This window comes from Phoxinus phoxinus (genome assembly GCF_949152265.1).
Source record: "Phoxinus phoxinus genome assembly, chromosome: 8".
Classification (NCBI taxonomy): Eukaryota; Metazoa; Chordata; class Actinopteri; order Cypriniformes; family Leuciscidae; genus Phoxinus; species Phoxinus phoxinus.
Window position 1 is genome coordinate 15,907,872 of NC_136883.1, and position 26,179 is coordinate 15,934,050.

The 26,179-nt window shown below is 39.0% G+C and overlaps 1 protein-coding gene across 1 annotated transcript; it reads left to right on the forward strand.

The window, feature by feature from the left end:
* Window positions 1-1,682: 1,682 nt before the first annotated feature.
* LOC307002378 (uncharacterized protein) lies at window positions 1,683-25,927 on the forward strand (the record flags this gene model as incomplete). The annotated part of the gene is made up of 4 exons (XM_079619959.1): window positions 1,683-2,041; window positions 22,560-22,730; window positions 25,696-25,731; window positions 25,842-25,927. The coding sequence occupies exons 1-4, from the start codon at window positions 1,981-1,983 to the stop codon at window positions 25,925-25,927; spliced, it is 354 nt and encodes a 117-aa protein (XP_079476085.1). The 5' UTR covers window positions 1,683-1,980.
* Window positions 25,928-26,179: the final 252 nt, after the last annotated feature.

Sequence of the window (26,179 nt, forward strand, 5' to 3'; positions counted from 1 at the left end):
TTGACTGGACCAATTCTGAGGTCATTGGAAAGTGGTGTGTGTGGTTAAATATGGAGATGACCTTTACCCCGGGACTGTGATGGCAACAGATGATTCTTACGTCCAGGTGAAATGCATGCACAGCAGAGGTCCGAACAGATTCTCTTGGCCTATTCGAGATGATGTACTTTGGTATCTATTAGATGATGTACTCCGTCTTTGCCAGTCAGTGCCCACCATGTGGAGATACAGAAGAGATGTATGGTTAGAGCTTACAAAGTAAAATGAGAAGTAGCTCTGTTATTATCTTAGATCAGAGAGGTTTTTCTGTTGAATGAAATTGCCTTAGAAGTAAGAACATTTGGCGGAAGTAATTTGATCTGTCACCACTTCCATTTTCTATTCCATGTTGTTTTTCAGTCATACTGTTTGCTCTTTTTTTTTGAATGGCAGCTGTTTCTTTAACTGTCACAATATACATCAAATTGTTTTTAGCAAAGAGTTTTTACATGTTACATACTACTAAGTGAATGATTAAGTTGGAAGTTTTTACATCTAATTTCCTTTGAAGAAATTCCTTTCCTTTGCTGAGATTTTTAACTTTACATTACATGACGTTTGTATGACTGTTCTCAGGATTTATGTACTACAAAAATGCCATACTTACCAGAAACAATCAGTTTTTAAAAGTTCTTATACCTTTGTTATGTCCTGTGGATAATTTTTTTTTTGTAGTTGTATTGCCAGTTGTTTTTTATTATCCAAAGATGATATGTTTTAATAAAGATATATGTTTTCCTCTATGATTGTATTTTTCTATATAATTCTAGATGACCTCCCATATATAAGCAGATTGCCATGGCCTAATGTTCCATAGGTAACTAGTACGTATATGGAAGTAAATAAGTTCATAACTCTTGTCCATAATGCATGCAATTAACAGCAATGACACACAATAGCTGACCAAAGACCCTCTCGGATATTGAAAGCTCAGTCCTGTTACTGTCATTAATTTGATATTTTAAAAGAAAAATTACATTTGAAAGTCAAACAGATCTCACCATAACCTGCACTATATTGCATTTCGGTTAAGCCCCTTTTTAAAATAAATGTCTTGTCAAAGTATACATATTTCTTAATTTAAATTTAAATTTTGATGTCGTCCCTGAAATAGGACATTTTCAGTAATCTGAATGGCAATCATGATATAAAACAGAATTGTTTTAAATATGACACCATTTGAATGAAAAGAGGAACCAAAATACTACTTATATATGTGCAAATATGTGCATATTTGTAATTGGATATAATAAGTATATATAGTAACACTTTAGTCAGTAACAGGACTGAGGAAAATATCAAAACATGAAATAAATAAACAGTCATAAAATAATAAATGGCATAGCTTGAGGTGGAATGCTAAGTTGTCTTAATTTAATGGACATTGAAACAAATCAGTTTAAAAACAATTATGTTTTTACAATTTTTAAAGTTGAAAAGGCACCGGTTTCGTGGAATGACCCTTAAAGTCTTTGTATAACTCTCAAGCCAAGGTTAACTGTACCAATTCTAGAAAAAGTGTTTATCCATGAAATTCAAGCATCTGAGCGGAGCGCATTGCGCGCTCACTGATCCTCCACTGTTTCAAGATCATCGCACAGTTGCGCACTCGACTCCGCGCTGGCATTGCTACCAGCCTCAGTCACTCCTAAACACCGCCTTTCGTGGGAGGCAACATTAGACACCGGGAGAACTTAAGTACTTCGTTGATGTCTCACATCGTTCGTCTCGCTGAATGAATCCTACACATTTTCAAGGTGTTTTCTTATACGCACCAAATAAAACCTGTGTGACACAAGGACGCCCCGCTGTCGCGACGTTAATAGGTAGCCAAAGGGAATTGACAGCGCTGATTGATTTGTTATTGATATCCAAGAAACCCAGAATACTCTTGAAAGTCATCGATCTGGAAGGAGGGTATCTTTCTCACGGATTTGATGGATGTTTGATCGGTTGGTGATGCCCATTTACACAATCGACCGCAAATTTCCAGAGACACCTGGTGAGTCTGTTAAGCATGCTGCACATGGCTTTGAAACATGGTGTGCTGACTTAGATTTTTCATTAATGCACTGTTTGGGAAATGATAAAAGTTGTTATTCACAGTTGTTGTCATGTCCTTATAATATATTAAGTTGCGCACTGCTCTAAATGTATCGACAGCATATTGAATGCTTTTAAGTAATTTACTGCCTTTAAATAGCATCTCAGATATATGAAAAAAATATAGTAAATCTAAAATTAAATGCATAATTACTATAACTGCAGCATGTTCCTTGGCAATTTAACTTATTTCATTCATGTGACATTTTTGTTAATACCTGTCATCTATATTATACATCTGTTACTCAGCTTTTTTTTGTTTGTTTTTTTACTTTTCAGAAATGTATAACACATCGCAAAATTAAATGTGAAGCACCAAGAGTACTGTTGATACAGTACAAACTACCCCATAGTGCAACACATACTGTATAAACATTCCCCATAGAAGCATAAAGTAAAATTAAGCTGGCTAATGACCCTAAAAACTGTTTTTGTTAGAGATTTTCTCATTGTGTGAAGTCTTTAGAAGTATATTGGAATCGTTAAAGATTTACATTTGATCATCAGTCATGATATTTATACCTTGTTTTATACACCTGTAGCTCATTTCATTTAGTAAAGTGGTGGTTTTACAACTCGGCCCGAATGATTATCTACTGATGAATTATCATTAATTAATGTAAATGTAAATTGTAAAAATTAGTCATCAGTCATGTTTGCATATATATCTGGAGACCATATTTACATTTACATTTATGCATTTGGCAGACGCTTTTATTTATCCAAAGCGACTTACATACATATATAACATGGATGTGATATCATGCATAGGTTGTCCCCGATAAATTATAAAATGTAAAGCAACATACTGTTTGTGAGGACATAGAGATGGAGAAAAGTACATGACTAAGATAGAGCAGTGGTGACTGTTCTCACTGAACCTTGATAAGTCATGTGATCATTAGTGTTTCTCCTCAGATCAGAACATTATGCTCAACCCATCTTTATAGACTTTTATAAACAGTTTTTCCAAAACATCAAAGAATGGAAAACTCCATGACAGAAGAATCAAGAATCAGCACTATCAGATGTTTATCTGATAGCTGTTTAACACAAGATTTAATTTGTTTGAAATATGTGAAATGAACTGAATGCAACAGACTCATTACAGAGTTCAAAGATCCAGCACTGAATCACTGTCATGTTCCTGAATTATATTGCTCTCTGTCATGTTCCACTTAAAATGAAGCCTGCAGTCCTCATTTTGTCCTTATAGTTTATAAAACCACAGAAAACAATATATCATAGTTCTTCTATTCAGTTAAAAATGTATTTTAGAGATGTTCAAAAGTGTTAAAAGAGGCCTGACAAACTCAGTCCAACTCTGTGCGTCCTAAACCTAAATTATGTTTAGGTCAGATGGCCATATCTGTGGCCTTGTTAAAATCATCTAGATCCCCCTTTGCATACCCCCTTGCACATGGTACCAATTAATTTATTCTAAAAAAAAATAAAAAAAATAAAATAAAATTAGTCACACCACAAAAAAAGTAAAAAGTTAAACACCAACAACTTTTATTCCTTTCACACAAATTATGAATACATGGGCAGATTATTGTTATTAATAAAGTCTTGTTTTCACATGGTTCCTTGCACAGTATGACCTCAAAACACTTTTACCATAGTGCATAATTTGTAAATGAATACATTGTGATGTTTACATCACATCACCAGCTCCATATGTATGGCTTTTCTGACATATCAAACTTGCTGGGTAGCTCACCTGCTACAACATTGTAAATAGAGCATTGCAAATAGAGTCACAATGAAAGAGCACAAACACTTGTAGAAGGAAGCTAAATTAGAAGTAGAAGTCCATCTGTTTCTGATCAAACTGAATGTGCTTATAGCACCTCACTGAACATTTCACTTTGAAGAAGAAAACATGTAAGAAGCAATGTAAACATGTAAGAATCAATTTAAAATAATTTTGTTAAAAATCCAATTCCATTTACTCAGGTTTAATGTTGCTTAGTGAACAAGCAAGATAACTAGCAATTTGTTTCAACAGAGCATGTTTTGATGTTGCTTTCAAAGAGTTTATTGCTGAGGTTACGGTTGGTGGTTTGGGTTAGTTCTAATACAAATGCAATATGTGACACATTCCTGGAATGCATTTCATAGCATGCAGCCATGCACACATCATGCCATGAGCTAACAATTTTGTACCAGTCCTTAAGATGTTTTGTGCAACAATTTCCCTTATACAATAGTATGTATGAAAGGTTTGAAAATGCAGCACAAGCAAGCATGGAAACAAATTGAGACTATGGCAGTGGAGAATGATGCATATGGAAGAGTTGTAGATGTAGATGTTAGAGATGTAATCGCGGATGTCTTATCATGTACTGTATCCCTGTCAAACTTCAGCCAGAGTGCAAAACCACAGAAAAGGTCTTTCTGTGTGTTTTTATTTTTAACAATAACAAAAGGTATGTGGATAAAATTATTGTGTCTATAAAGTATTAAAAGCCTAGCATAAGCATTTGGGCTATTTTGGTGTAACAGCATTGAAGTTAAGCTGCCTGATCAGATACATTTAAGATGGAAGTGTAAACTGTGTAGTTTAGCTGTACAAACATAACAGTTTTTGAGGGCTGTTATACGGATTACAGAAGCCATGTGGAGGGTATGAGGATGTGTTTTGTCTTAAAAGACATGCTTAGAGGATTCAACATTGCTGTGCCAGGAGCGAAGCAGACGGCAGATATTATAGCCAGCGCTGTGTTTCACCATAACAGTGCCAAAAAGGAATCAAACAGAAGCTCTTACAGTAAAAGCAGCACTGAAGTGATGATGGAAACTCATACTATATTTATATTTACTATATAACTCACCCCATTGGTTTTTGAATTAGTAGAGTAGTCTGCATTTTAATCTGGGACATGAGAAGGTATTTTAACATAAATATGACAAATATCTCCTTTAATTACACAGGCTGTTTAGCTGCTGTAACTTCCTGTATTAAAAATATGATTTCTTAAATTTAGTAGGCTATAAGTTTGGTGTGTGAATACATCAGCATGGCTGTGCTGGAAGAGATTAGCCTGAAAGGTCTTCCTGTTTCTAAGTCCTTCAGGGAGATGCAGAACCCCCGCTAAGGCGGGTTGGTTCCCTGCCGATCCACATACGTCAGACGATATCCGATCAAGGGGGTCCTGGGACTCTCCATGTGTGTCAGGATTATGCCTGGTGTGGCAAGTGATGTATCTGTCACTATCTCTTGCCCGCTTCCTCCCCTTTTACAATAATCTAACTTTACTATCTGCCTGAGTGTCCTAGATGAATTTGGAAAGTCAAAGCTGGCGAAGACGCCCTTTTTTCTGATTTTCTCCAGACCTGTCGCAGTAACGAGAAACAGTTCTGCCTTGAGCTCTGATCATGTCCTCAGTGGGGAGTCAGAGGACATAGATAAGCTGTCACATAGCCACTTAGGCTAATATCAGGGACCAGGGCTGGGAGAGATAAATGTCTTTGTACATCTGCAGATGTCCCTTATGTTATCTAAAATTTGTAAAAATGTTACCCACCAGATAAGCTCTAGATGCGTTTAAGTTAGTCTTATAATATCAATAAAGGGAAGGTAATATCTCCCTTAAAATATAAAGAAGTAAATAAGATAATTATGTTGACATAATGAGATGTCGCATTTCAGGTATTAGTTTCACAGCAGTTGCAAGAACAGATGAAGAATAGACATAAAAAAGATGGAAAATAAAATTAGCTGCTTGTCATCTTTTGTTCATGTTTTTCATATGGAAGCTTTTTTCCACCACAGAACAAATATTTATATCTTGAGTTTATATAACAAAATCTGAATTGCGAGATATAAACTCGCAATTGCGAGTTTATATCTCGCAATTCAGATTTTGTTTGGCTATAAATCCGCAGTACGCTGTCGTAGATATGCAAATAATATTGCATGTAATTTTTCATGATTTGTGAAATCTGGTGACGAAAGATGTCACAAATCAGAATGGTTAAAAACCCAGTGAAGGGTTAACTCGAGAAAACTACAATGTGAAAGATTTCACAAATTAGAATGGTTAGGACTCAGTGAAGAATTAACTGACCAAAACGCCAGCTATATCACCCTGTAGCCCAAGACTGGTTGCCCACTGAAGCTAAGCAGGGTTGAGCCTGGTTAGTACCTGGATGGGAGACCTTCTGGGAAAACCAGGTTGCTTCTGGAAGAGGTGTTAGTGAGGCCAGTAGGGGGCGCTCACCCTGTGGTCTGTATGGGTCCTAACGCCCCAGTATGGTGATAAGTGATGGGAACACTATACTGTCAAAGAGCACCGTCTTTTGGATGAGACGTTAGACCGAGGTCCTGACTCTCTGTGGTCACAAAAAATCCCAGGATGTCTTTTTAACCGAGTAGGGGTGTAACCCCGGCATCCTGGCCAAATTTGTCCAGTGGCCTCTGTCCATCATGGCCTTCTAATCATCCCCATATATACTCATTGTCTTCATCACTTTGTCTCCTCTCCACCAATAAGCTGGTGTGTAGTGGGCGTTCTGGCGCAATATGGCTGCCGTTGCATCATCTAGGTGGATGCTGCACATTGGTGGTGGTGGTTGAGGAAATTCCCCCCTTCCATGTAAAGCACTTTGAGTGCCGATAAATATAAATGTAATGAATTATGATTATTATTAAAATTATCTGTGAAATTTTTCACAAGTCAGAATAGTGATGTCTGGGCCTCAGGGAAGGTATATCTGACCAAAACTGCAGTGTGAAATATTTTACACATGTCACAATCACCAGCTGGAGTGCCCTTGATATCCACCAGAGGGTACTTTCCTCTTGTTCATTGTCATTCCAACATGGACTACATTTCCCAGAACTCTCTGCCCGGACTCATCATCCCTTATGGCTGTCAGCGGTGTATCAATAACCTTGTTAACTCTACCTATATATAAGCCCGGTTTATTCAGTTATTCATTGCTAAGTCTTGTATATGTCCTTTGATTATCTGTTCCATGGTTTTGATCCTGTTTTCTGGATTTGCCCTGCTTGCCTGTCTCTTGGATTACCCTGTTCCTGCCCTGGTATCTGGTAGTGGTGGGCAGATTAAGGCTTTGTGGAAAACTTGAAGCAAATGTGCTGTATTGTGTCGAGGCTTCTAAACAATTCGTCACCTGTTTCCACGGTGACCCCTAGTGGTCAGAACAGTGTAAATTCAACAAAAACACAGGCCAAACTTGCATAAAAACACCTTTTACAAATCTATAAAAATATTTTTTTATTGAAAGTAAAATGCAATTATCTAATCACCTAATAAGATTATCAACTGTCTATATGTTTTGTTATCAATTGTCAGGGTTTGTTTTGTTTGTTCTTTGAATGGCTCAGCTAAACAGGCCTATAAGAGTCATAAGAGTCTATCAACTACCATTATTCATTTTAATTATACTAATGTCTAATTAAAATGTCTACAAGTGTATAAACGGATCTGAGATCAGGTAAAAATGGTAAAACCCACAGACATTTGTTCATTGGTTCTCAGTAACTCCTCATGGTTCATGGGTTGACAGTGATCATCGCCCCCCAGCAATGAACCATTGAAAATTCAAAGTGTTCGAAACGTTTCGAAACAGTTATGACGTAATAAAGCCTCGTTTACTGAAATCACATGACTCTGGCACTGATACACTCTCCAAACCATTGATTCAGAACCAAAGATTCATAAAGGTTTCGAAGCTTCATGAAGCAGTGTTTGCCATGAGTATTGCCATCATTAGTATCTGGTGGATTGTTTGCCTGTGTTTTGACCTTTTGCCTGTTTTGGATTACATTTTTGGATTAACCTTTAAAAAACTACTGCGTTTAGATCATCAGCCTTTGCGTTAGGGATGGGTAAAATAAAGCCTTATGAAGCACTGAGGCTTTCCCCTGATTTTTCCGGGAATAGATTAAAAGCTTCGAGAGTGTCGAATACAGCACCATCTGGTGTTTACTACAAAATAAAGCAGCCAAAACCCTTAGAAAGAAGCTTCGTCGGACAAAGCAGCCACTACGCATTTCCTTGGCCTAGATAGTTAATGTTATGAGTACAAATAAAAGCCTAATTATCTCTGTCACAATCTCACAAACTCCCTGCAGTGCTATTGAGAACTCCTTGTTGGAAACCCTTCTTTAAGCAACCAAAAAATTATGAACCTAGTATTTAAAAAAAGGTATGTTCTCTGTATCAGCTCTAAATGCTATATCTCTAAATGAAAACAACTGCTATTTAGTGGGAAGCCCTGGAGCAAGTCTGTGGCTATTTAAGCCTCTCAATTATCCAGCTCAGAGTACATCACTCTCAGTTTCGTTAATGGCCTATTAGCACATGTGGAAGTAACTACAGTCTGAGAGCATCTACACTAGGCATTTCAGCCACGGTCATGTTCTGTACACCTAAAGTTAGTATAATACAATAATAATAAAAAATACATCACCTCTAACTTTATTTAATGTTTGCAATATTGATTTATACATTATCACCTATAATATATGTTTACCAAAAAGTAACCATGCAATAGTTCATAGTCTAGATGCCTCCTGATTTTTTGAAATCCTTAAAGTGTCTATTTTCAGAATCTGCCAGGTACCAAGCTGAAATAATGTCCCAAAGGCTTCTTTTTTAACCCTTTGCTGCACCCGACCGGAACCCGAAAAATCTAAAAATTATATAGAAAGTGGCTTAACATTTGAAGTAAACAACATACAGAGACAAATTAACACATTTTGCCATACAATTCTGACCCCAGGAATTTAATGGAATGGTTATTTTTGACATTTGACAACATACTGACCCTATTTCTGGAAAAAAATTGCAAAAAATGCCCAAAGATGTGTAGAGGATCAACAATTTTTTCGGTTTCTCAAGCGCATACGGTGATTTCTTTTTTTCACAACCTGTTATTTCTTTATCAAAAAACTGGGTACCTAGCTAAAATAATGTCCAAAATGCTTTATTTTTAACCCTTTGGACCAAACCAGAAGCCAGAAGCTATCATATCTACACAGTATCACAATATCTACACAAAGGACTCTCTGCACCATGTCAAATCTCTGTCAATTCAATCTGAAGGAGCTCCAAGAAGGTGTTCTTTCTTGTTTCCCAATCAGTGCATTTTCTGTGAAAAAGCAAAATCCAAGATCAAGGGCAAGACTGAAGAGCTTACAAAGTTTCAGAGTTGGAAACACAAGGAGAAATAGACCTTTTGGGTCTATTTGGCGACGCTGTAAGCACTGTCGTCGAAAGTTTTCAGGAGGCGAAGAAACAATCAGCGGTGCTCCAGAAGATTCTTCCTCGCCGATCTAATGTCCCCGAGACTGCTGGGATTAAACGGGAGCAGTCTCGGCCGTCTACGAGTTCCTTGCAGCACAGGGTGCACCAGAAACAAAGCATCGCCACTCGGGCTCCTCCACAATCGATCGCAGTCGAAGCCGGTTAGAGCCAGGAAAGATCTAAGGACTGTCATCGTCTCTAAGAAGGCTTCGACAAAGAAGTAGTCCTGACGCAGATGCTATCAGGCTTCTGAGGGTGTCTACAAGTGTATAGACACCCCTCTGGGGGTGACTCTCTGGGGAGGCTTGCAACGCTGCCAGTTCGGTTGTTTACCTTTAAGCTAGCTATGATTAAACCGCTTGTTAAAAAACAGCAACTTGATCCTACAAAACTAGTCAATTACAGGCCGATCTCTAATCTGCCATTTCTGTCAAAGATATTAGAAAAAGCAGTATCCTCACAACTGTGTTCCTTTCTTGAAAGAAATGATATCTGCGAGGATTTTCAGTCCGGATTTAGACCGTACCATAGTACCGAGACAGCTCTCGTTAGAGTCACAAATGATTTGCTCTTATCATCCGATCGTGGTTGTATCTCTCTATTAGTATTACTTGATCTTAGTGCTGCATTTGACACCATTGACCACAACATCCTTTTAAATAGACTCGAACATTATGTTGGCATTAGTGGAATTGCACTAGCATGGTTTAAATCATACTTATCTGACCGTTATCAGTTTGTAGCAGTAAATGAAGAGATGTCTTATCAATCACAATTTCAGTATGGCGTACCACAAGGCTCAGTACTAGGACCGCTGCTGTTCACTCTGTATATGCTACCATTAGGAGATATCATTAGGAAACATGGAATTAGCTTTCACTGTAATGCCGACGATACTCAGCTGTATATTTCTTCAAAACCTAACGAAACCTACCAATTCACAAAATTAACGGAATGCATAGCTGATATAAAAAATTGGATGACTAGTAATTTCCTACTACTAAATTCAGAAAAAACAGAGATTCTAATTATTGGACAAAAAACTTCCACACGTAATAACCTAGAGTACTGTCTAACACTTGATGGCTGCTTTTGTGTCTAGTATCTGTAAAACCGCTTTCTTCCATCTAAAAAATATATCTAAATTACGTCATATGCTCTCAATGAATAATGCAGAACAATTAGTTCATACGTTTATGACCTCAAGGCTAGATTATTGTAATGCTCTACTGGGTGGTTGCCCTGCACGCTTAATAAACAAACTACAGCTAGTTCAAAACGCAGCAGCTCGAGTTCTTACTAGAACCAGGAAGTATGACCATATTAGCCCCGTTCTGTCAACACTGCATTGGCTGCCTATTAAACATCGTATAAATTTAAAAATATTGCTGATCACTTACAAAGCACTAAATGGTTTAGCTCCGCAGTACTTGAGCGAGCTCTTAACGCATTATAGTCCTTCACGTCTACTGCGATCTCAAAATTCCGGCCAGTTAATAATACCTAGAATATCAAAATCGACTGCTGGCGGTAGATCCTTTTCCTACTTAGCACCAAAACTTTGGAACAGTCTTCCTACCATTGTCCGGGAAGCAGACACACTCAGTCAGTTCAAATCTAGACTAAAAACACATCTCTTCGGCCTAGCATACACATAACACATTATAGACTTCTATAATTAGGCTGCATAGTTTAGAACAGCCGGGACCGGGAACACTTCCTGTAAATCCTGATGTACTTGGTACATCATAAGAAGGATGGCGTCTACGCTAATATTAGTCTCTCTGTCTATCCCGAGGTTTACCGCTGTCCACCGGAATCAGGCCGTATCCAGATCTGATGAAGGACCAGTGCCAGGACACGACGACGCCGCTGACCTGAAGTGTCAACCGGTCTCTCCTCCTCTCCACTCCGACTACAACCAACCGGAACTGGACAAATACTCTGATTCATTCTGAACTTCATACACTGTTCACTCACTGGCCAGAGGAGAACTGGCCCCCGACTGAGCCTGGGTTCTCCCAAGGTTTTTTTCTCCATTCTGTCACCTGATGGAGTTTTGGTTCCTTGCTGCTGTTGCCTTGCCTTCTCGCTTGCTTAGTTGGGGACATTTAATATTCAACAATATTATAGATCTGCCTTAAAGGTGGACGATGATGAAATTGTTTTTTGTATTATTTTCATGTAATCACTGTGAAGCTGCTTTGATACAATCTGTATTGTAAAAAGCGCTATATAAATAAAGGTGCCTGCACATCTCAACGATCCTCCGAGGAGGGTCGTAGAACAGTCAGTTTGGTTGTTCCCTGTCGGTTCGTTGCTTCAGGGCACCAAAGTGACTGTTCAACCAAATCTAGAGGCCAGTCTCGAGAGACTGGTTTCCTTAGTAAATTTTCTGGCAGCGTGGAAGCTACTGCCAAATATTTCTCATTGGGTCCTGCATATAATTACAGAATTCGGTTCAGTTCTCTTCCACCCAGATTTCAAGGGGTCCTCCCTACAGTGGTGGACCCTGAGCAGGCTCTGGTTATGGAGCAGGAAGTGCAGACTCTTCTAAAAAAGTGGCCTATAGAAAGGGTTCCTCCTCCCATCAGGGAGTCAGGGTTTTACAGCCGGTACTTCATTGTTCCAAAAAAAGGATGGTGGGTTGCTTCCTACTCTAGATCTGCACCAACTAAACCGCAGGGTTCAGAAACTCAAGTTCAAGATGCTAACACTCAAACAGATCGTGTCACAGATTCAGCCCGAGGACTGGTTTGTCACGATAGACTTGAAGGACGCTTACTTCCATGTATCCATCCATCCTCATCACAGGAAGTTCTTGAGGTTTGCTTTCGGGGGCGAAGCGTACCATTATCGGGTTCTCCCGTTCGGCCTAGGTTTATCACCCCGCACTTTCACAAAATGTATGGATGCAGCTCTGGCTCCCCTTAGACTCCCAGGTATCCGCGTGTTGAATTACATCGACGATTGGTTGATTTTAGCTCAGTCCGAGCAGATGGCAGTTCGGCATCGAGATGTCATTCTGTCTCACATGAAGATGCTGGGGTTGAGGCTCAACGCCAAGAAGAGTGTGCTCTTACCGTCTCAGAGGACCACTTCTCTTGGTGTGGTATGGGATTCGACAACGATGTGGGCACAATTGTCACCAACACATATTACTTCGATTCTCTCGGCCGTAAATGGGGTAAAACTAGGCACTCTGTGAAACAGTTTCAGAGACTGTTGGGTCTCATGGCAGCTGCGTCCAATGTAATAACTTTTGGCCTCCTGTACATGAGACCCCTGCAGTGGTGGCTCAGGACCAAGTGGTTTTCTCCGAGGGGAAATCCGTTTCGCATGATCAAGGTCACACGTCGATGCCTACTTGCCTTAGTCATGTGGAACAAACCTTGGTTCCTCACCCAAGGCCCTGAGCTGGGGGCTTCTTGTCGCTATCGACGGATGCTTCCCTCACAGGTTGGGGGGCGATCTACTTTCTTGGTATATAAATCGGCTAGAAATGATGGCGGTGTTTCAAGCTCTCAAGCACTTCCTGCCAGACCTGAGAGGTCACCATGTGCTTGTCCGCACAGACTTATATAAACCATACAATGCATTGTCCCATTGGGTTCTCCCTCACGCACCCAGCTCCTCTCGGGATGGATGCGATGGTTCAGGTGTGGCCGAGGCTACACCTGTACGTTTTCCCCCCGATATCTTTGCTTCCAGGAGTTCTGGAGAGGGTTAGCTGGGAAGGGGCCCGTCTATTTCTAGTAGCCCCGTACTGGCCGGTCCGAGTTTGGTTTTCGGACCTGGTGTCCCTTCTAGACGCTCTCCGATGGAGATTCCAATCAGGAGGGACCTGCTGTCCCAAGCAGGGGTACGATTTATCACCCTCGCCCGTAGTTGTGGGCTTTTCCCCTGAGGGGGCCCAGTTCGTAGAATCAGGTCTCTCGTCTGAGGTCGTGGAGACCATACTCCAATCTAGAGCTCCCTCCATGAGAAGAATGTATGCTTTGAAATGGAAAATGGAGAACGCCAACTGAATCCTGTTATCTGCCCCGTTGGTACAGTACTTGATTATCTGCAAGAACGTTTTTCTGCGGGGTTATCTCCTTCCACCTTGAAAGTGTATGTGTCAGCTATATCTGCTTACAACACTCCTCTGGGTGGTGCATCATTGGGGAGAGATCCTCTCATTACTTGTTTTCTTCATGGCACCCTGAGGCTGAGGCCTCTACTGCACAATAGAGCACCGGCTTGGGATTTGGCCGTCATACTGGAGGGCCTGGCTTTGACTCCCTTCTAGCCCATTGAAGTTCCTTACACTAAAAACATTATTTCTCATTGCTATTTCTTTTATCAAGAGAATTGGAGATTTTCAAGCCTTCTGCAGTGCTTGGAATTTGCACCGGGTATGGTGAAAGCCTTTCTTCACCCTAGGCCGGGTTATATTCCTAAGGTCCCTACAAATGTGTTGGGCCCAATCCTGCTGCATGCCTTCTGTCCTCCAACTTTTATTACACCAGATCAGGAAAAACTTAATCTGCTGTGGTCTGTTCGGGCTTTGGATGCTTATGCACACAGAGCTGCCCTGTGGCATAATTCAGATAAACTATTTGTCTTTTTCGGGTCACCAAGAAAAGGTTACCCTGCTTCCAAGCAGATAATGAGCAAGTGGGTGGTCGAGGCTATCTCACTTGCTTATGAAGCGGCTGTTCAGGCTTCACCTTTGGCTGTCCGTGCCCATTCTACTAGGAGTATGGCTGCCTCCAAGGCTTTATTATCAAGGGTTTCCCTCCATGACATCTGTGATGCGGCAGGCTGGTCCTCACCGCATATATTTGTTCGATTTTATGATTTGGATCGTGGCTCCACTCCAGGGTCTAGTGTGCTTGCTTCTTAGTGTGCGCAATGACTTCACACAGAACAGGCATTTGCTATTATGGCGTCATATGTATGGTGTTCCCACCGCGTCTCGATGCAGCTTGAGTTCCCTTGAAAGGGAACGTCTCAGGTTAAGTATGTAACCCTGGTTCCCTGAGAGGGAACGAGATGCTGCGTCGCCCTGCCATACTCCCTGCATGCCTGTGATCAACTTGCTTCGGCCTATCAGAAGCTGGCGTGGTCTGTTTTCAGGTGTGCTTTATAGTTTCCTGGTCGGTGACGTCACCCGCCTATGATGTCTCGTCTTTCCATTGGACTGATTATACACATGCTTCACGACACAATCACGCAGGGGCGTGTCTCCCACCGCATCTTTGCACAACGTCTCGAACCAGGGTTACATACGTAACCTGAGACGTTTCAAATACTTATTGAAATTGTTCCAAAAGAGAGAGAGCAGTGGGAGATGGTGATCTGCAGGTACCAACTGATGGCAAACCAACTGCAAAGACCTTTTTGTAATTTTTTCTGTAGTTTTTATTTTATTTATTTTTTTGTTTATTTGCTTTGTTTTGTTTACTTCAAATGTAAAGCTATTTTCAATTTCTTCAGGTTCAGGATAGGTGCAGTAAAAAGGTTAAAATAAACCCCATTCAGGCTACTATCAGTATAATAAAAACGTTGTCAAATTAGCTTTTTTGGCTGTTTTTGACCATAGATGGTCAAGATGTTGTAAAATATAACAAATAACAATTTCCCTGGGTCAGAATTGTATAGACAAATGTTTCCATTTGTCTCTGTAAGTTGGTTACATCAAAAGTTATGCCACTTTATATCATATTATCTTATATCATCTTACTGGACAAGATGGCGCCGCTGTGGTTGGCTTGCCGTCTGTCACTCATCCTTTTACTAAACTTTCTTCCAACTTGCTATGCACTTTTGACGTATGATCGTCAAACGTTACTGAACATTCGTACCTCTATTCCTGCGGGAAAAAAGGCCGCTGTTGATTGTTTGATCCGACTCTGTCAACATCCGCGTTCTTCATGCGCGTCACGGAGGGGTGATTCATTCGAATCTTCGCCCATTGAACAGAGCTCGCACACTCAACGTCATCACCTCACCAAAAATGGCTTTGATTAATGCTCGGTCTTTGGTGAATAAGACGTTCTTACTGAACGATTTTTTCTCCTCGAATGAGTTGGACTTCTTGTTTATCACGGAATCTTGGACACAGGTGGGAGATTTAAGTTTTACTGAACTGGTTCCAAATGACTGCTCCTTTTTTAATTCACCTCGTCAAGATGGACGGGGTGGCTTGGTGACTGTCTTAAAACAATCCTTTCTCGCCCACTGTAAAATGATTTCTGCAAAGGTCTTCTCCAGTTTTGAAGTGCAGTTATTAAGGCTTGAGTGGAATGGCCCTATTCTGCTAGCAGTCTTGTACCGCCCTCCTCAGCTTGTAAAGGATTTTATTCTTGAATTTACAGAACTAATGGGGGACATTACTACTAACTTTGATCGCTTTTTAATTGTAGGTGATTTTAATATTCACGTGTGTTGTCCTTCAAATAACCTTTCGAAGGAATTTTTATATCTTATTGAGTCCTTCAACTTAAAACAGTGGATAACTTCTCCTACCCACATCCATGGCCACACCCTGGACTTAGTGCTTACCCATGGTTTCCCCGTTTCTGAAATTGTAATATCGGATACACTGATATCTGACCATAACCCTATCACATTGAATATCTCTCTCCCTGATCTGCTTTATGCACCGGCAAAGGTAGAAATTCTTGCTCGGCACTTTCCACCTCAGTTTCATGTGAATTTTAACATACTTTTTAACAAACTGAGTTCACAAATTGCGCTGGATTCTTCCTTTTTCTGATCTTAATGTTGACCAACATCTGGATCTACTTAAGGACGCATGGTTGGAGGTGCCAAACAAAATTGCCCCTCTGAAAGTTTTTAAACAAAATCAAAGAACTAGAACAGATCCGTGGCATACCCCAGAGACCCGTACTTTAAGACAAGCATGTAGAAAAGCGGAGCGGAAATGGAAAAAGGACAGACTTCAGTCATCATTTAAATTACTGAAGGATAGCCTACTGGCCTACCAGTCAGCTGCAATAGCCGCAAAAGCTGCTTATTTCTCGAACATGATTTCTAACAACCATCATAGACCTAAGATTCTGTTCTCCGTTATACATGCTGCCTTAAATCCACCTGTAAATACTTTTCCAAACCCCTCAAATGCACTATGTGAAAGCTTCTTGAGTTTCTTCATTGACAAAATTGCTAAATTAAGGCCTCAGAAATTAGTTCCATATGGTGATCACGGTGATCTGAGCATGCCGGAAACATCATGGGGCACTTTTAACCCTATTACTCTTCAATTACTTACGGAAACCGTTGCTAAAATCAAACCCTCCTTTTGCCCTTCTGATGATATACATTCTCGCTTCTTTATAATGCTAACAGAGTCTATTGGCCCTGGCCTGTTATCTCTTATAAACAAATGTTTATCCACCGCTTCGGTTCCTTCATGCCTAAAAATGGCTTTTGTCTCTCCGATACTCAAGAAGCCTTCCTTAGACACTTCAGTTCTAAATAAGTATCGACCTATCTCTGTACTTCCTTTTATTTCAAAGATTCTGGAAAAGACTGTGTTGTATCAACTTCAGTCATTCCTAAATATGTCAAAAACGGTAGAAACTTTCCAGTCTGGTTTTAAGTCTTTTCACAGCACCGAATCTGTTCTGCTGAGAGTGTTAAACGACATTTTAATTGCAACAGATGCTGGAAACCCTGTGGTTTTAGTATTATTAGACTTAACTGCAGCCTTCGATACTGTCAATCATTCACTGCTCTTATCCCGATTAGAACATTTGGGACTGAAAGGCTCAGTCTTAAAATGGTTTAATTCCTATCTAACCGATAGATATGTTGCAGTCAAGATTGGCAATTACAACTCTTCTGCTGCCCTCCTTGAAACTGGTCTGCCTCAGGGCTCTATTTTATCCCCCACACTTTTTTCTTTATATTTGCTTCCTCTGGGCGCGATTTTAAGAAGACTCCTTTCGGTGTCTCCTTTCATTTCTACGCGGACGACACAGATCTATTTGCCGATTAAAAGAAATGACCCCTCTGCACTTAAATCTCTAATGAACTGTCTTGATGAGGTAAAGCTCTGGCTTGCAAATAACTTCTTAACATTAAACGACTCAATACGGAGGTTATAGTTTTCGGTCCATCTGACAAATTTGAGTTTGACAGCAGCATTTTGGGTAACTTGTCGGTTTTTAATACAAGCTGCGTACGAAATCTGGGAGTTTTCCTTGACAGTCGCTTAACTTTAGAGAAACAGGTGTGCTCTGTTGTTGCGTCTGGCTTTTATCAACTCCGCCTTCTTGCCAAAATCAAACATTTTATTCCTGAAAGTTCCCTTGAGACAGCCATTCATGCGTTCATAACTTCTCGCTTAGATTACTGTAACGCCCTTAATTGTGGCATTTCAAAAGCCCAGCTTACACGCCTTCAACTTGTTCAAAATGCTGCGGCCAAACTTCTTACGAAAACACGTATATTTGATCATGTCACACTACCCTGCGAGCTTTACATTGGCTACCTGTCCAGTATTAGCCTGGCACCGCCCTCCTACGTACTTCCGCTCGATTTCATTTCTCTTCAGTACTTAGTCTGGCCTCTCTCAAGAGAGAAACGTTAACTTCCTGGTAGGCGGGTACTCTTTTGAAGTTCAAAACTATTGGATCTGCCCTGAGTCACTCTGGATCTGTCACAACCAATCGCTAGCGTGTGGTCGTGACGTATGGCATGCGACGGAACTGGCCGGAAACAAGAACGAAGTTTTCAAACACCAACCGGGAAGACATTTCACTTCATTCCCTAACTTCAACAGAAACATTCTGTCCAAGGTCAACTTTAAGGACTTATGGCAATGGATGCGTGCCCGGCTGAAAGACTGGAGAGCTGTAGCACTTTAACTACTTCCTTGCATATTTTGTAACTTTGAATGTTGATGTACATGTTTAATTATTTATGTACAAAGTGTAAATATTTAAACAATGTCTATACACTAAGTGTCCCTGTATATAATGTTACTTTATCGATTATAATTAGCAATCAATAATCTTACTCTGTGTGCAGGTGTATAATAAACGGCACTTTTTCTTATTACGTCTTATTTCTTATTTATAAAAAGGAGTTTGCACAGTTTTATTTGACATTTATAGTTTATTAAAACACAATTTTTAAACATTTACAACATGTAAAACTGACAGAACAACCATGTTCCTACAAAAGGAAATCAAAGCCATTTGTTGTTTAGCAGCCAGTACTCGGGGCTTCCGAACACCAGGCTAAAGTTTCCGTCCAAAATATCACGGTCACCGTGAACGCCGAGCTGAGCAGCACGAACTCCTAACTTTTCTGCCTCTTTCACTTGGTCCTCCATTAGTGCAACAAGAGGGGACACGACAACAACTATAGGCTTAGCATCCCTACCCTTCGCCTTAGCCAACTCATTCACCACTAGCGGAGTGAGCTGTAAAATCAAACTTTTCCCGAACCCCGTGGGGAGGAGGGCCACAACATCATGGCCAAGAACAAAACTCAGCAAACACTGTTCTTGCTCCGGTTTTAACTTCTGGATATTCGGCAGTGTTGCAACAACGGACCTAATGGCTTCGCTCGCATCTATCTCCGCAGCCATTACTGAACTACGACTCAAACTGGCGCTCTACATCAACGTCATCGTTCTCAGCCACTCCCTCTGTTCGTTGATTGGCCCGAACAAAAAACAACTTCTGGAAACCTAAGAATATACAGCGAGACCAGACTAAGTACTGAAGAGAAATGAAACCGAGCAGAAGTACGTAGGAGGGCGGTGCCAGGCTAGTCCAGTATAGGATTGAATACAAAATTCTCCTATTCGTGTTCAAAAGCCTGCACCACCTTGCTCCAAGTTATCTATCAGAACTCATACACCTATACAGCCCGTCCCGCGTCTTAAGATCCAGTAATCTTAATATACTTGCTGTTCCTTGCACAAGGTTGAAGCGCAGAGGAGATAGAGCCTTTTCAGTAGTGGGACCTAGATTATGGAACAACCTGCCAATACAAATTAGAACAGCTCATTCGCTACCAGTTTTTAAATCCCTACTGAAAACCCATCTATTCTCCTTAGCTTTTAACATCATCTAAGTGTTCTCTCTTCTGTAGCCCATTAATTTTAATTTGATGTTGAATATATGCCTATAGTTTAATTGTCTAATTACTATACATGTAACTTCTCAGCTGTTGTGTATTTTAACTGTATGCTATGCGGTCCGACGGGTCGTCATCGGTACGTCACGCATTATTGCGCAATATCTTCGCGATATACAAAAACGAACAAATTAAAAGCTAAACATGTCTTATATATTTGGAAAGCTTAGACTCTTGTGATTCGAACGATGTAAACCATTTTAATATACACTAAGTACCTAATTTAATCTTAAAATAGACACTTGATCGATAAAGAAATAACAGGTTGTGGGAAAAAAAAATCACCCTATGCGCTTGAGAAAACGAAAAAGTAGTTGATCCTCTACACATCTTTGGCCATTTTTTGATATTTTTGTCCAGAAAATAGGTCAGGTCAGTATGTTGTCAAATGTCAAAAATAACCATTCCATTAAATTCCTGGGGTCAGAATTGTATCTGAAAATGTGTTAATTTGTCTCTGTATGTTGTTTACTTCAAATGTTATGTCACTTTCTATATAACTTTTTGATTTTGTGGGTTCCGGTCGGATGCAGTAAAGGGTTAAAAATTAATGTGTGATGCACTGTGTGTTGTGACACAGTCCTCCCATTCATTTTTTTTAAGTGATTTGTGCCCCAATACACCTTCTGTTGGCCTGGACCAGATGGGATAGCCTTTGTTGCACTCGTGCATTGATGAGTCTTGGGTTCCCAATACCCTGTCACCGGTCTGTGATTTGTTCCTCCTCGGACCACTGTTGGTAAATTCTTACCACTGCTAACCCGGGAGCAACCCACAAGCCTTGCGGTTTCAAAGATACTTTGACCCATTTGTCTTGCCATAACAATTTGTTCCTTGTCAAAGGATCTTTATATCAGCCCATTTCTCATGCATCCAACACGTTGATTACGAGAACTGATTGTTTGCTTACCATCTAATCTACTCAGACCTTAATACGTTACCTTGTTAGGAGATGCTCAACGTGATCATCAGTGTATATATTTATATATACAGTGGTTACATTTTACCATTTTATAGATGTATTTTAGATCCCTTAGGGATAGTTCACCTAAAAAATGAAAAGTGTGCAATCATTTACTCTTTTAAAAAAAAAAAGCAGTTGACCAATCCCATTGACTTCCATAGTATGTAAAAACAAAACAAAAAAAAAGTACTATGGAAGTCTATGGGCCCATCCACTGTTTGATTACTGACATTCTTCAAAATATCTTCTTTCGTGTTCAGAAGAAATTCATACAGGTTTGGAACAACTTGAGGGTAAGTAAATAATGACAGAATTTAATTTTTTTGGGTGAACTTTTTACTGAGAATGTCAGTAACCAAACAGTAGTCTGTACCCATTGACTTCCATAGTAGGAAAAAAAAATACTATGGAAGTCAATGGGTACAGACTACTGTTTGGTTACTGACATTCTTCAAAATATCTTTCTTTGTGTTCAGCAGAAGAAATAAATTAATACAGGTTTAACACAACTTGAGGGTGAGTAAATGATGACAGAATTTTAATTTTAAAGTGAACTATCCCTTTAAAACAAAATCACTATAACATAGCCTAAGTGACGGCTACTGAAATTACTGAAATTGAATGATCTTATTCCTTTTAAGAGTTACATTTTTTTTTTCTAATTATGTAATCCTTTGAAACGAGCTCGCACCAGAAGTCACAAAGAACACAATAAAATGTTTGAATTTCAATTGCTTTTAATAAATGGAATTGAAAACATAATCTCATTGATCATAAATTCAATAGAATCAATTCCGATTAATTCCATTAATTAAATATTCATAGATGATTAAATAAGGATTTGTAAACATTTGTTCATCTGTAATGTTATTCATACATAATTATGTTTTAGATGCTGTCAATATATCAGTATTGTATGTTTTAGTGTCCATGAAAACGTGTGTGAATGTATGTGTAGTAGAACCACATTTTATGTAAGAAGCATGCAAATACTCATGAAATCACATAACTGCAGGGATTTTAAGAAGAGATTCAAACTTGTCAAGTAATGGTAACTAGCCATTACAGGGTTATCTGCAAATGCAAATGCTTACACATGAAAGAAGATCTGTTTCTTCAGATGGTGCATGGCATGTGCACTGATCAAGTGTGTGATTTAAAGTGTGTCTGTCTACAACTTACATTGTTACAAGTTGTTTATTATTCATGCGTATGTATAATTAACTGCAGTGCAATTATTAAACCAGCCCCTGTCTCAAATAGTTACACCAGTCACACTTTTTCCTCTAAAAGTCAACAAGATTAATCGTCCGGATCTAACCCAGGCAGATGCTGCGATGTGACTTAGATGAGAGCCACTGCCCCTTGTAAGTACAATTTAGCCAAAAGTGACTCATTAGCCAAATTAGCCCTGACATTTTCCCCAAAGTAAACCAGCCCCCTGTTGCTAAATAGACTTTACTTTTATTATCCGTAAATACAACTGAAATTGAAAGAGACAAGAGTCTGTGTGTGTAAAGTACCTCAGTAAGAATGTGAGTTTAGGTTTGTGCGTATTTTCCCTGTGTTGTGTATTTGTTATTGTGTGTTAGAGAGTGTCAGCTTCCTTCAAAGGAAGATTTTAAGACTTTGTCCCCTGGTCTCGGTCCTCTCAGCCAGAACACATCAGGTCTCTGCCTCGGCTTGTAACTCTGTGTGTGTCTGTGTGTATTTGTGCAGCTGAATGCTTCAAAGTATGTATGACAAGAGTCTTTGTGATCTGTGAATCGTGAGTGTGTGTTTGGCAGAGCGGGATCAGTGATTAATTCCCTGTTGCAATAAATAACAGCTCAAAGTGTAGACTGTGCATTTTTTAAATCTGAAAAAAACAAAAAACAGGTAAGTTCTGTGACGAATGACAGAAGGCATGTGTTAAGAGAGAGAAAACTCTGCAAAGAAACTCACTGTGAAGTTATCTGCACATGGAATTTCAGCACTGAATCTTAACTTAAACTCTCTCTTACTCTTTTCAGGTGAGTTTCTACAGGCTGCCCCAGAGGGACAGCAGACCATGGCTGACAACAACACTCAGAAAAAAAAGCCCAGCTGGACGTCACTGGAGATAGGTCTCCTGACAATTGTATCTTTACTATTTGTCATTATTGTGGCCCTAATCCTCCTCTTCATCACACAGAGTGGCAAAAGTAAGTGCATGAGATTCATTGTGTTGTTGAGTGTCTAAATTACTGGCAGCGCTAGCTGCTTTTGAGCTGATTTTTCCATAGAGGTTGATCCAGAACTTATTGCAAAAGCTAAAATACCCAAACTGATTTTTTTTCTATTAAAATGCTCAGTGAACGAATATTTTATGAGACATATATGCTGGAGTCATTTTACACAAGCACAAGTCTAACTCATACAGTACAATAGTCTATTCTTGATGGAAAAGCTGGACAATATTGTAAATATAAATGTTCAAATATAACTCTTTACATAATATGTGATATAAATATATGTATGTTTGCTCTAAAATGAGTATAACATATAAACAAAATAACATGGATATATTTTACTCAGAGAAAGTCGATTTTAAATGTTTAATGCAATAATTGAAATACAAACACCACTTTTTTTCCCAAGAAAACATTACATTTATATGTACCAGTATAACAATACAGAGTTATAATTAATCATAAAACATATCATGCAGAGACTTAAAGTGCAAAGGAATCAAATAAATTGTTTTAAAATGATTAACTGAAGCAGCAGTTTAGAACAAACGATTCAATGAAACGAACAAACGGAATGAATCAGGCTACTCTATTTTGCTACTTTCATCATAGCTCTCACACATATTAACACAAGGAGGTGTCCTAGATAGATACAAACCTAGATAGTTTTTTTTTAATGAAATGTATTCACCAAATAAAAAAGTACATTAAAAATAATTTGAATTTTCACACATTTGTTCTAGTTTGCTAAAAAAATCCTAGTGAATAGTTCTATAATGTAAATATTCTATACATTGCCATGGCCTAACTGCTTCCCTAATAAAGTTTTATTTTAACCAGACAATTGTTTAATTGAAAACTTGGTAACACTTTACAATACGTGTGCACTAATATGCATTACTTCATGCTTAACTAATACACAGATATTTATTAGTTAATGAATGACTGATGAATAACTAAACCATTCATTAATGATTACTGCATCAGCAACAAATAAAGAGTCTGTCTGATTAATCGATTAAGTAATATATGAGTAGCTAATTAAATGTGTGTAAAAAAACGTTTTGTTCTAGCTTAATGCATTCTTTTTTTATCAACACTTGAATGTAGGTACATTTAAAAAAATAAGCAACAATTTGAACAGTCCTATAGCTTGTAGTGGGTCAACATTTTATTCTGTAACATTAGGCAGTTTTGATTTATATGCTGTTTAATATTGATGATCGTGTTATTTTAAATATGCATAAGCTTACATATGCTATCGCTTGTTTCTGCTTCTTCTTCGCCTATGTTTTGATCAGGAGATTCAGTACTCGTTTGGAAGATGCATAATAGCACACCCTACCATATAACAGTGAAAAAGAAAGCCAGAAATTTCTGTTGTCTTACAAATGACGGAAATTTCCATCAATGGTGGGGGAAAGAGTTAATTACCACAATGGGTAAAAGCTATGTAGTTCCAGTTGTCTGCTTTAATTAATCATTAGCTAATGATTAACAAAGATATTATGTTTTGACTTTACTTGTTAAGGCACATGTCAAATGACCTTCATTTATATAGCACTTTTAACAACACAGATTGTTTCAAAGCAGCTTTACAGTGATAATAGGAAATTAATGGAACAGAGATTGGTTTGGTTTTACAGCAGCTCTAGGGAAAAGTTATTGTCCAGCTAAAGTAAGTTTTTTTGATTGATTCACTTCCACTTCCATGACTATTAACTCTTTGTTAAGTAATATGTCATGGTTATGGGTTTTGACATCAGCACTAAAGTTTGAGGTCTGTGGGACGGTTGCACAGAGAATTTAAAGTCAGAGAATGTGTTTTAATGATGGGTAAGTTGAGCTGCACACAAATATTAGTGCACTACTGACTGCTGTTACACGGTGTCTAAACAAGACATGACCGTTTTCATGTTGCACCGCAGCTGTCTACACTGCACGTGACAGACCATTGCAAAACCATTTGCCCTTAGTATCAGAAGTAGCACAAGTGCTTGGAGTATGTCAGCAATAGAACAAGGCATCAGTTTACTGTCTGGGATTTGTTGGGTCACGTAGCGTCACGCCGCATCCAGTGTAATCACTGATTACGCTTTTGTCCGGTGTAGACACAGAGTTATGAAATAGCAGTGCCCGGTCGCATGCTCAGTATCCCACCTTTGAATCCTCAAACTTTAAACAGATGTTAATTATGACAGATGTTAGTTTAAAACTTTTAAACAACTTTAAACGGCACTGGATGCACTGGTTCATCGGTAATTAACAAATCTATTCATCAGAAAAACTCCTAATATGGTTATGATTAATGAATGGATTAGTTCTTCATGAGTCATATATTAACTCATGATTATCTGTGCATTATTTAAGCACAAATTAATGCATATTAGTACATCCACATTGGTTCTGTAGTTATTTTCCAAGGGCAGTATTGAATCAAGCTGGCACATGCCGGTGCTTCCCCATAATATGGCTGACTACCCATGTAAGCCCCTGTCCCCACCTCATTAGGCCTCTGAGCAGCAGATGGAGCTTATAGAGACTCACTGCAGCCTGCCTCTCATACCCTGATCATTTGCCATTAATGTGCTGGATAAATGTTTAAACAACAAAGGCAGACAGAATGCTGAATACAGAGATGATCTCCACACGCTTTTCCTCTCAGCCACGGGGGTCTGGATGGGAGGGCAGGGCTGTATGGAATATGGTCAGAGGGTGGAAACCTAGATTAATCTTGGTTCAGTGAGAGATTCTCATAAATAATACCGTATGTCTATGTACAGATATAAAAGTACAGAGATAATTTTTTGTGAAGATATAATTGAACATACCACAGAAAAAGATTGTTAAATAGATGTTTTATTTATTATTAAATAAATGATTAATGGTGTTAACTTTCTCCTGACCTCTGACCCCTTGTGCTTTTCTTTCTTTGTAGATGGAGTCTGTATAACCGCTGACTGCACACAGTCAGGTAAAGATATTTTACAACATACTAATAAGAATTGATCTTGTAATGTCAAAAAGTTGACTAATAGCCTTTCTTGCACGTTTATTACTGTGTCATGAAACCCTCTGTTTTAGCACTGCTCGTTCACATCTCAGATTTGAAAAAAGACAAAAAAAAATGGGTGTGGAAAGAAGGTGGGAAGAGGGGAGACAACAACTAATAAAACACAGACATATAACACACTCATTATACAGTCAAAAGATGTATTTAAACAAATATATAACCCTAACCCTACCAAACTCACAAAAATCTTATCATTAGAGACTACTAACAACTGTCATGAACAAATCAAATGTTTTGTTCATTCTTGAAATACATTTACATTTAATCATTTAGCTTTTATCCAAAGTGGCTTACAAACGGGAAAATCAATAGAAGCAATCAAACCATCAATAGGGCAAAAATATGCAAG